We start from the raw sequence: 12,929 nt of genomic DNA, 5'->3' as shown, positions 1-12,929 counted from the left end.
GTATTTCAGTTAAATCAAATGACCATTACTTTCACAGAATGATTGTAATACATATAATCAACACTGACAGTTTAATAAAAATGCATACCTGGGGATTTCTGCCTTAAACCATTGTCAAATAAAACTAAATACATCCACAAATTGTTGAGTACTGTCTCACAGGCAATTTATTTATGATATAAGGTTGATAGACATGTTCCCATGTCTGCTGTCATTCATTTTAAATATTTCCAACTGAAGTAATCTATTATTTACTATATCTCTCTAATTCCAACTCTTCCTCCCCTTCCCACAGTGTTTCTTTTTCTTTCACTGAATTAAAATTCCTCAAGATATCTGAGGAAGTGACTTGATCTCTTATATTCTATAAAGCTCTATTGACATACGCAACCATAACTTCCAATATACTGTGATGTATATTGTTTAGTCAGTTTCTATTATGCAAATCTAACTAGTAATTCATTGAAGGTATTATGTGTTGATAAAGGCAGAAGGAGCCCTAATGTATTTTACATAAATCATTCTGGGAGTTTATCTGAAGAAAAATAAAATAAGTCATCATATTTTGCACACTTACCTGAAGCCACTTTATTCCAATGAAGTGAATACTTCAATAATAAATCATAGACAACTGAAATGCTTTTATAACCATGTTATCCATAATAATTAATTCTTACAACTTTTTTGGATTTAAAATATAGCAAAGTGTGAAGATATATAGTACATAAAATTGCATATTTAATGTGCTAAGTATCAAGCTATAAAATTGTACATGTATTTAAGGCATTTCTTCCTAGATTATAGACATGCCAATATACAGCTTCATTACTATTAGCTATATATTTATAAATAAAAAGTATCTCCCTAGAATTAACCCACTATGGAATAATCTGGCTATTTTGCCCAATACTAATCTAACTAAATATATTTCAGGCTCTCTTTTATCATTTAAATACATCTATTTGCTTTTTGACTCATTGAGCAAATCCCCCACCCCCAAACCCTTCAAAATAACAAACTCAAAGCAATCAGTATCAATGTAGATGACTTTGAAAACAAAATACTTACATCGGGCTGGCATTCAAGGAGCAATGATCCACCATCATTTCTGGGAGGAAATCCAACTTAAAAGCAGCCATCACTTCTCTGTTTACCACAAACCACTAATGCTAGATCACTGTCCTGTCGAACCAATTGAATACCACCACTTAAGTTCTGCAGGTCTTAACACACTGAGCCACATAGAAAAACATTCAAACCACAAGAACATAAGCTCAGGGAGACCAGCAACAGACACCACAAAAACAGGCTGGACTGGGAAAGAAACATGAGGACCAGGATTAAAAAGGGGATGTGACCATATGAAGAGACTCAGCTCAGTATACAATGAAAATGCTGATGCACTGGACTTGTTTTGTGCAATTTTCCCTACTCAAGCAGTACTGAGTGCACTGTTAGATAAACAGTGTCAGATCCACAAAGATGTTTGTGTGCAACAGAGCAGAAGGAACACTAACTTACTTCATAGTTCCAATCAAGCTCTCTATTCAAAAAATGATAGTAAATATTCCATTTAAATGGAACAGTTTTTGAATCAAAATACACCGAGTTCCTGGTATATTACTTATTACACTGTGTTCCTGGTATGAGGCAAAGTAATATTATAAAATAGTGCATGCTGATTTGATCCAGGCTCAAAGTATATGTAACTAGCCTCACCATACTTGCTATTTATTTCTGAGTAAGGTTTCCAACCCCTAGATATAATATTTTATTTCTGCCCTGACTGTATAACTATAGAAGAGAGACATCCTGACTACATATAATTGCCAGCTTCCCAGATTCATTGTTAAAAGAAATTCAAAACTTCTGGAACATTCTTCAAAATATAAACAAATCACAAATATAATTTTTCCTCCATAGAAATACACAATACTAATATTATGTTGAAATCATTACTTTGCATACTGAATTTTTCTTCTCAAGATGCAAGCTCTACTTCAGATTTAGGGTTTACTCCTGTAAAAAAAATGCAGCCCTAAAAATGCTGCTGAATAAATCTGTGTAACCTGTCTACAAATAATTATTTGAGTATATCATCCTTATTTATCATGTAGCAACTAAGCTACATAGATACTAGCAAAATAAAAACATGCCACAAAATGTTCTATGTAAAAGACTTCCTAGCAACAACAGCCATAGGTGCCTGTCTTATATCCACTTCCAACTTCCCTATGCCACCATGAAATAGATACATACACACATGCACGCACACACACACAAAATTCTATCAAAATACAAGTCATGCACTCCACCTATGACAGTCAAATTTTAAACCCCCGCAAAATTTCAGTTTAAAATCACATTCATTAGAAGATTCAAGGATAGTTTTATACTTTATTTTTCCAAAATCAACTGTCATACACATTTAATGTATTAATTTCTATCTAGTTCAAACATATTTGTTTGTTTACAATTGCATTTTATGTTTACTGATTCTGAACAATACCATGATAGGTTATATTTGCTGATTCAGTAACAATTTTACTCTACAACATATTAGGGCAAAAATTATACTCACATTATTTTCTTCTTTTTCCCTTGGGAAAATCAATAAACATCTGCATTTAACATGGCAAATACCAAGATGTTAAAACATATTAGTTTTACCTCACTCATGTATTAACTCTTATTAATATATTAATTCCAATTTTCAAATGCAGCTTGATTCTATCTCCCATCAATCTCACAAATGAGGAATAATTAACTGTGAGTCCAATAATCTGGAGAACACCACAAATTTTCTACCTACCTCTACGTAGATGAGAAGACAGAATGCCCCTATAAAAGAGCGTAAGGAGAAAAGCCTATCACATGCTTACCATATATATTCGTGGATAATGCGAGAATTTTAGGTGCCAAAATACACCTAAAAACTAGGTTTGGTTTATCTGCAGATGGGCTTATCCATGACTATATACAGCAATACTTTTTAGAAATACCTGTATATCTAATATACACTCATGGATAAGCCCATCTGCAGATATGCAGACCCTTAAATTTTTAACTTAAAAAATTTTGGGCTTACACCCAAATATATATTATGATATGTTAAATTCACAAGCAGAATATGAATATAATAGCACTTTCCCTCATGTCCCTCACTAATTGATATTCAATGCACAGTGACCTCTAATATTGCAAAACATGCCATGATGTACTGATAACTACTGGTAGAAATCTAGTGCCCTCTTAAAGCCATGATCTAGGTGATTATCATCCTATAGTAGCAAATTCTATAGGTTAACCATCTGCTGCTGAAGAAAACTGTTTTCATTTGTCCAGAATTTCCTGTAATTCAGTTTAATTAAACAACTCCAAATTCTTCTTTTCAACTTCCCAAAGACATCTGATTGGGCACTGAGAGAAATGGGATAGTGGACTATATATAAATCTCCAATCTGATCCAACATAAGCATAATCTTAATAGGAACTAAAATTTAGCAAAATATGCATGCAAACCTCCTTCATATAAACACTCTGTTGTACAGGTAGTTCTCGACATATGACAGCAATTGGGACCAGAATTTCCATCGCTAAGCAATGCAGTCGTAAAGCATGACTGCATCACTTAACGAAGGCAGTCTCTGCAGTCCTAGTTACCATCACTAACTGAACCCCATGGTTGTTAGGTGAGGCAACTTCCTGCCAGCTTCCTACGATCAAAGTAATTTCTGGGTCTCTGAAAGGCCCAATCACTTTTTCTGTACCCTCTTAATTTGTTTCCATCCATCCCTCTTGTCACTTACAAGCTTTGTATTCAAGTTGGTGTTTATACATCATGCATATATGAATTTGAGAACAAAAAGTTATTGCACATTTGTTGATTGGGCAAAGCTGGTAAATCTTGCACCTCTTTCCACTCCTCTCCCATATGATCTGCACAGCAACATGCCCACTGATCTTCCAAGGTCCTTCTTTTCCTTACTGTTATCATACTCTTTATTGGAAACACTTCTACCCAGAACATGTATTTCAGTCCAGATACAGATCACCCAAAACTATCTACTCCATGCCAAAAGTTTGTGCATGACATGTTTTGGACAGCCATAACAGAAAAATATGAAAAGTAGAGTAAATGGCACTGGTATAAACTAGCTTTAACTATGTTTCCTTTTCTGATCTTGAGCCTTTAATCTTTTTGGCTCAGTAATTCTTACTCCTTTTCAGGGCTTTACATAATGTTGCTTATCTTGAAAGACAATAGGAAAATGGATATGTCTATTTTTTTTGCACAATTTTTATCAAAATTGAACCTTGGTTCTTCCATTATCATTATTTACCCTCCCATAAAAACATGTAACCTATGAATTCCTACTTCATACAGACCCATAACCTAGCTAATATCAATCATATGTTCTGACATATATTTTAGCTTTCTCATTCATAATTAAATATACATCTTCACTTCCCTGCCTATATTTATCAACTCGGTTCCACAAGATCAGACCATTTTTATTATATATCTACTACATCTTTTTAATTTCTTTTGGTTTCATATATCTGGCTTCCTTTCTTTTCTTTATTAATCCATGTCCTTCTCCATTTACTTTTGCTCCATTCCAAGTCTTAATCTTACATAAGCATGGCTATTACCAGATAGGCCAACAGTTCTTACCCATCTATCATAACTTTGGTCAATCAAGACTTTCACATAATACATTTTACTAAGATAAAGAACATGTAGCCCTCTAAATTATTTGTCACATCCATGCTACATACAGCACTCTCTGAAAATATTAAAAACACCAGTTGTTGCACATTTTGACTAGTATGCCATATAGTTATACTTCAAATATGCTCACACTGATCTATTCAAGCTAGAATTACTAATCTAGAAACTGCCTTGAAAGCCAATATACTGCTGCCCATATGCTACCAAGAGGTACAGGATATATTAGTTTTAATAAAAGATATAACAACCTTTAATAGAAGGATTACAGCCTTCCATACTCAGAATGTATCTGCTGTGACTGTAACCTGCTTGCCAGATTGCAGGCTCAGTCATATAACATACATCCCTGCAAGTGACACATGACTCTTAATCATGTGCAGAGTCAGATTACCTGAGCCCCTCCCTCTGCTATAAATACAAAAGTATGATCCTTTTAAACAAAGAACTCACCAGAAGTCTATGGACTGTGGCTGGAAAAGAGCAAGGTTTTCCATCTCTTCATCAGTCTCTGAGTAACAGTGTATAATTTGCAAGAAGCTGGAAAAGTCTAGAAAACTGAGGTAGAGATACATTTGCTTCAGAAATCTGCTATTTCTGTAGTAAATAGTAAAGATATCTAGCCAGGAATTTGTGTTGGGTTTTTTATTTATATTTTTTTTGCATGGTGCTAGGTATCACAATTTCATACAGGTTATGTTATTTGGGGCTTTATTTTACCTTTTATCTATACTTCAGGTTGCCTGCATGAAAATATATGTTTTTCTTTGAAAATTCTTGTGATCTGTAACAATAATTTGAAACCTTGCTAGTCTCTTTATGGAAACTTTGAGCACAGAGCCCTCCATTTTTAACAGAAAAGCACCATAATGTAGTCTATCCACAACATTATATTTTATTTTGTATTTTTATTTTTTAACTATTTGCCAGTTTTTGTATAACCTGATCTGGGCAGCTCTGCAATTTATTTCAACAATGAATATTTACATATTACTACTTAAAGTTAAAAAGTTTTTTGTTTTGTTTACATTTTACTTTTCCTTTAAAAAGTTTGATTGTGCTTATGCTTTGTGAAATTGGCGTAGCTCACTAAGGTCAGTAGGAAAGGGTGAATCCTGTTCCCTTGCCTCTATGCCATGTAGTGAAGAAGTGGCACTATTGAAATTATTTCAATTTTTGCATTTTGACTTTTTAATTGCCAGAATGATAGCACAGGGCATGAAAGTCCTATCTCTCTCATACACTGGGTTTAGGAGGTGGATAGGTGGTGGCAACAGGGACTATCAAGCTGTTGTTCCAAAGCAGGAAATAAGACAAGGGTACAAAGACACAGAGGGCTTCCTGAAGAGGCCTCCAGCCATCTTCCCTACAGATTTCACCATCTGCCACAGTATCTGAAAATGGTTTAAATTTACAAACTTTAAAAAGTTTTAAGGATTTCAAATAGAAGGGGTTGTAGCTCAATGATAAAGCACATACTATGATTGCAGAACGTCCCAAATTTAATCCCAGGCATCTTTAGACAATAATATAAAAGATCCTGCCTGAAAGATGGAAAGTGTCTGCCAATCAATGTCAATAAAAATGGGCTAGCAGTGATGGCGAACCTTTTGGACTTTGTGTCAAAAATTCAGAAAATGCCTGACTTGACTCTGGTGGTGTGTCACCCAATCCCTGAACAAAAGAGAAACAATTCTTTACATATTCATTTATTTTAAAAAATGCAGTCCAATCATGTGTGATGCTATATATTACATAAAGAAACGTCAAATACGCAAATGAAATACAAGTAAAACAAACTCAGTTTCTTTGGTAACTCAAACAGGGAGAATAGTTGTTGTCAGGTGTTGGTGAATGCTGGCATGTCACCCAAAACATTGTGGCGTGTCACCTTTGACATGTGTGTCATAGGTTCGCCATCACTGGGCTAGATGGACCAATAACCCTATATTAAAGCAACATAAAATTAAGTTAAATTCAGCCTACAATAGCAATGTTGCTTGTTCAACTAATTTATTTGTTTATATCCTGACTTTTCTCCATGAGCTCAGAGCAGTATGCATACTATTCCGTCTGCCCATTTTCCCCCCACAATGAAACTCTACAGGCAAGCTGGGCTGAGAGGGGCTGACTCATTCAAAACTGCCCACAGAGCAACCATGGCTGTGGGTAAACCTGAATCTCACTTTCCCCAGTACTAATTCAAGTCCATAACCATTACATCACACTGATTATCTGATAATTGATACAAGGCTTAAAAGTACAGCACATAGAACCTTTTGTCCAATACCCTTGGCATCCCAGAAGCAAGTCTCCTAACCTTCTGTTTAATCAAGGACAAAGTGAAGCAAATTAAGCTGTGTGTGGTCTTTCATCCCCACAGATGAAGATGTTTCTTCTAACAGTTTAAGAGTAAGGTTAACCACGCCAATGCAATCCTGAGTATTTGCATTTGTAATTTATAGCAAGATTAATCAATGAGTCTTTTTCTATGACTGCAGAAAGTTCATTTGGGCTCTATCAAATATTAAGCCTAGTGACTGAGAGGACAGCAACAGATCAAGGTAATGCAAACTAACTGAAGCACATCTTAACTTCATACCTATAAAGATGGGATCTGAACTAGCTATAATTACTATTGAGATTGTAGGACAGAAGTAGATAATGTGTCTTCAACTCTCCCCTTGGTATCAGTAAAGCTCCCTGCCCTACATGACATTAATCTATTTAAATTATAACTTCAAAAACACTCAATGGCACCAGCAAATCACCAGCTTATAGCACAGTAATGGGCAATATGTAGCACTTAAGATAAACAACAAATTGCCAGTTTGGGGTGATGCAATTTTTTAAAAAATGCATTCTCTCCTCACCAAAATAAGGGTGTATTTTGATTTAGCCATTTGAAAAGAAAAAGTGTTTAGTGACTGGCTTTGTTTAGCTTGGCAGGTCTCTAGTGAACAGATAACCTCTGGTTAGTGTGAGTGTCTACAACATGCCTTCAAAATTTCAAATGCACTCATCAACCCAAAGCAACTACCTATTTCTGCCATAATATGTAACTCATTGTCACATGAGTAATTTCATCAAAGATATTTCTGTCATTGCTATCCCATATATCTCAGAACTAAAACCCACTGAAACAAAGTTTTGGCCCTTCTTCCCAAGGCAGTGTGTGCTCTTCTCCAAGTTGCACATGCTTCTTCAAAGCATTGTGAGAAGACCATGTGTGACTTGTAGAATGGTAGATGCGGCCTTCTTGCGGGCTTTCAGAACACCTCAGAACCTTCCGAAGCATCACAAAATGGCTACAGGCAATTTGGAGAAGGGCGTGTGCAGCCTCAGGAAGAAGGCCTGGCATGGTCAGCAACTGCCTCGCATAGGGCCAGGCTGGTCACGCCTTATCAGCAGCAGGAAGAAGACAATGGCAAAGGTCAGCTGGGGGGGGATCAGGGCCAGTGGAGTGCAAGATGGTGGGGGTGGCTAGGGCTTTGCACTGAGGCTGCTGGCCGTGATGCAGGGCTTGAGACACCACTCCTTGGTGGTGGTGGCAGCACCAGTGGTGCTGAGACTGAAGTAGAGGCTTGGGGGCGGTGGCAGTGACCGGCTGAAACTGCTGAAGGCCCCAGGCTTCTATTTCAGCCTCAGGGCCACCACCACTGCCAAGGAGTATGTGCAGGGTAGCCAAAAGGGTAGGGATGGGGTGGGGGGTGATAAGCTGGTGGGAGGAGTTGACGTGCCCCTTCAGTTTTAAGTGGGGGCAGGCTGCCAAGCACCCAAATTTTGATCATGTGACCGTGGGGACGTGCACTGTAATGGCCGCAATTTCGGGGACCAGGCGTAAGTATCATTTGTTCAGCGCCACTGTAACTTTGAATGGTTGCTGAACAAATGGTTGTTAACTGAGGACTACCTGTAATGGAAAGGAAAGCACTGCTATGTGACAAATAGAAGGTGGGTATTTGCACTGTGCCTAGAAAGCAACAGAAGCAGCATTGATTTCTCTTGCTGTTTCTGCAGCTACAAAATCCAAAGAGGGGGGAAAAACTGACTACCCCCTCTAAATGTGCATGTGCTAAAGAACAGAGGAAAGCTGTTCTCAGATTGGAACAAAACTTGGCTGTTTCAACCAGTACTGTTTCTAGAATCCTGGCTGTTCTGAGTGCTGTGGTATGGTTGTTGTTTTACAGTACATTATTGATTGTCTTCCTCCTTTTCAAAATGTTCCCATTTGTTGTTTGCTGAGTCTGGGTAGGATAGGATAGTGAAGTCTCCAAAATGCCTTGTAATGCAAATTCATGCAGCATAAATTAAAAGAGCTACAATGCATTTTGAAAATGTTGAGAATTCAAATCTAGCCTAGTGTGCTTAGTGAAAGAAAAAATCAGTTTACATAACCAGATATCAAGTATAGGTGTAGGACAGCAGAATGAAAGTATTTAGCTCACCCATATTCCAAATTCAATTCAGAGGAGGTAGGCTTCTGAAATGTTCAAACAGGACATACAAGGCTCTGTCTAGATGTCATCTCAGTAATACAGAAACATGGAATAAGATGACTGACAAATTCCAGGAAACTGCCTTCACTAGTCCATAATAGCAATATGACAAGAATTACTGAGGCACTAGACAGTTTAATGATGGTGCCATGGGGATTTTATCTTCTAGGACAAAGGAAAAAAAAAAAAGCAAAGGAGCCAGTTATTTAGAAAAACTTAGCATATACTAACAAGAAACAGTTACTTAGTAATACGTCTATAATAAACTACTCAGGAATAGCATCAACAGTAATCTGAGAAAAAACATTTAACAATAAGTAAAATTAAAATAAGGGGGTATCTGTTATGCCTCTGCTTCAAAAAGCTGCATAGTATATTCCACAATAATTGGTTCCTTCTTTGCTTTCCAAAGGGATGTTTCTGCTCTAAAAAAAGTAGAAGCAAATGCCCATGAAAACAAGTGAAGCAGAAGTGGACAGAATGACAGAGTTTGGTCTAGAATTTGTGTTTTAAAGGAAAGTTTTAAACTAGAGATTGAAAAACTGGCCATCACAGAATCCTTCCTTACTGGCCGTGCTGGCTACACTGCTGGAGTTGAAATTCAGGAGTATCTAAAGGGTCATGAGTCATCCACTTTCTTTTAAACTGATAGGGTCAGGACATTTTTAGCAGGTGAGACTTAAGTGAGACCAAACATTTAAGGAACCAGGGAAACTTCTCATGACAACAGTAGATAACTTAAATCAAGCAAGATCTGCTCAGATAGTTGTAAGTATAAATGGAACGGAATGTCTGGAGAAAACAATATCAAGACACCAATCAGTAATCTCATCTAGATACCTGAGAAAATAATAAAAGAAACTTCAGGTTAGTTTAATTTTTAACCAAAAAACAGTTCCAATTCTGTAGCATTTTGTGACAGTTCCAAAAAACATATAAAGGACAAGTGCATATGGAAAGGACCAGATTCCACAGGCTTTAATGTCTGCCAGGGACATTATGCACTCTGGGGTATCACATTTTACACAGGACAAAGATCCTTTCGTGAACCTACCAATCAGCTTTCATTCCTAGCATACATATTGGATTACCCCTATCTTTGCATCAAGAGCTACACATGACAGCGGGCAAGAAATGACCAAGCCTCAGGCTGCAAAGGCAAACATATGATCAACCTGTGTTAAATGAATCTGAAATGCCAATATGCAATACAAAGTGTTATAAACACCTATTTCTGACATGCACATACACAGTAATATAGCAAAAATTAAAGAAAACATTTCTACTCGCTCAATAAGGTATTGCTTATTCTATGAGTTATACTACAGTCTATAAATCTTGCAAGACAGTAACTTTCCCATTATGGCCTCTCTTGGCTTCAAAAAGTCATAAATAATTGACATTTGCATTTAGACTTGGGGTAAGCAATAGCATTACTGTATTTGGCATCATATGAATAAAAAATAAACAAGTATTTTAAACCTCTAGAAATATATGGTTGCAGACAGGACTTTAACCATCCTGCTTTCTAACTGTGTAACATACAACATCAATGAACAGCAGCATTGCTAGTTGTGAACTGAAAATACCACTTGATATATGGCATGTTTGTGCGTAGGCACATCTATCACTTGGATTCTAAACTATACATTTAAGCCAAAGTATTTAGAGTTTTAAGATTTTGGAAATGCTTATTAAAAAGAAAAGCATAAAAGAGAAACAGGCAAAGTATTCTTCAAAGGCTGCTCTGAAGTAAATATGTTACTTTTTTCAGATACAATCTATCTGACCCTGTTTGAGACACAGAATAACAGTATAGTTTTTGGAACTTATGCTAAATTCTTTTTGTATAAGGCAGGGTTTGTTTCTCAACCTTGGCAACTTTAAGACATGTGGACTTCAACTCCCAAAATTGCTGGCTGGGGAATTCTGGGAGTTGAAGTCCACATGTCTTAAAGTTGCCAAGGTTGAGAAACACTGATGTAAGGAGTATGTCTTCTATAGTTCAAACCATAAAAGCTTTTATTTATAATTCAAAAAATAAATTGGTCTGATTTTGATTTTAAAGTATTGTAGCCAATAATATCAGTCTGTTAATGCAAACTGTTGTTCAGAAAAACACTATTCTCAATTCTACACAAATATTAAATCCAATATGATTTTTCTGTGTCCACCCGCTGCAATAAACCATAATGTGGTTTATTTGATTTCTGTTGTATGAATGCAACCAGTGTCATTTCTCAACATGCTGTTACTAAGATATGCTGACATTCAAGTCTCAGTTGACAGCCATTTGGTATGATTTGGAACTAGATTATGAAAATTAATAAGCACCTGTGTGTTCCCAAACATACATCTTTTTGGGTAGAACCAAGAAGCTGCTATGCTTAGGCAGGCTTGCCCACTGTTTCTCACAGTTTTCCTGTCACTTGCAAAAACCAACAAGGTATTTAGACTATTAAAAATTGGTTTAATCTCATCCTATCATGTTCCTTGCCCTTACGGGATTTTTAGTGTTGAAGTTAGATTGGTTGATTGATTTTTTAAAAAATATGACACTGTTTTAAACACAGTGCTTTTTAGCTGCTGTTTCCCATCAAAGTTACAACCAGTAGAATCAACAGTATAAAAAAGTATGTTCCTAGCCATCTTGGATATTTTAATACATTTGGGATAGATATGCTAAATGTTACATGTTCGACCGTAAGTTCTAACATATGGAATTAATTATTTGGAACTGGATAGTGAGCTTGAAATATTTGCTTAGCCTGTGCCACTAGATCAACTAGATGGCCAGGAAGACAAAAGTTTGGCTGGGTTCCACTCCTACACTGCATTAAGCCACAACATAGGCTTTTTGGTGCTGACTTGGCATATAATATGAACTCACCTACTGTTTATGGCTCAGTATTACATAAAATTAACCTGCCCATTATAATTGCTTAATAAACCAAGGTTAAACATAGCACACTGTGATGTGTGAATCCAGCTACTTCCTTCTACCAGAAAGTGTTCCAAAAACACTCTGGTTAAAACAAAATTAAACCAGAATATATTCCAATCTTCTCTGAGATACTGTGACAGAGAAAGAAAAAGTATCAATGAATTCCTTCTGAAGATTTCAGTGCTCCATGTGCTGACCAAGACAATCAACAACAAATAATTAACCATGAATCTTCAAAGCAATACTGCTGGTATTAATAAGAAAAGCTTAAGAGTTGCACTGTTAAAAATGTATCAGAACTTAGTCATTAGAGCAGGTCAGATATTAACTACGTTTCTCATGATGGACTTGACTTACAGCAAGCTTCAGTCTTTTTTTGCTTGTTTCCTCTTTCAGCATGATTCTGAGGAGATTAGTTTTTGCTTTCCGTTTTCAAAAACTGAACTGCTATCATCTTTAAATATGTTTTTTTTAAAGGTTCATAGTTAAGAATCTGAAACTGGCTTGCTACATGCAAACTATAGTTTTGGGATCTGAACTATTTGACAAACTGTAATTAATTAAAGCTTCACAGCCACACTAGTGAATAAGAAAAGAGTCCTAGAATCTTCCTGATTTAGATGAGAAGTGAGCAACGCATGGCTGACATGAGACCCTCAGGCCCCTTTTTTGTGATCACTAAATTGGTCAGCAAATTGCTAATTAGTGTGGCATGGCTTCTACTAAAATTTTGCAAAACAACACAAACACTTTA

The 12,929-nt window shown here is 36.3% G+C and overlaps 1 protein-coding gene across 8 annotated transcripts in view; it reads right to left on the bottom strand.

Annotated features, from left to right (window-relative positions):
* Window positions 1-12,929, bottom strand: part of CELF1 (CUGBP Elav-like family member 1) — a 52,554-nt gene that overhangs the window by 36,259 nt on the left and 3,366 nt on the right. For all 8 annotated transcript variants that reach the window (XM_088145634.1, XM_088145635.1, XM_088145638.1 and 5 more), the window contains exon 2: window positions 1,069-1,182. In XM_088145634.1, the coding sequence (XP_088001760.1) occupies window positions 1,069-1,139 (71 nt within the window). In that variant the 5' untranslated portion in view covers window positions 1,140-1,182. The remainder of the gene's footprint in view (window positions 1-1,068; window positions 1,183-12,929) is intronic.

This window comes from Python bivittatus, unplaced genomic scaffold, assembly GCF_059951505.1.
Source record: "Python bivittatus isolate LINGU-HERP-01145 unplaced genomic scaffold, Pbiv_v1 ctg000480_np1212, whole genome shotgun sequence".
In the NCBI taxonomy this organism is placed as follows: domain Eukaryota; kingdom Metazoa; phylum Chordata; class Lepidosauria; order Squamata; family Pythonidae; genus Python; species Python bivittatus.
This window is presented reverse-complemented; position numbering and strand designations above follow the sequence as displayed.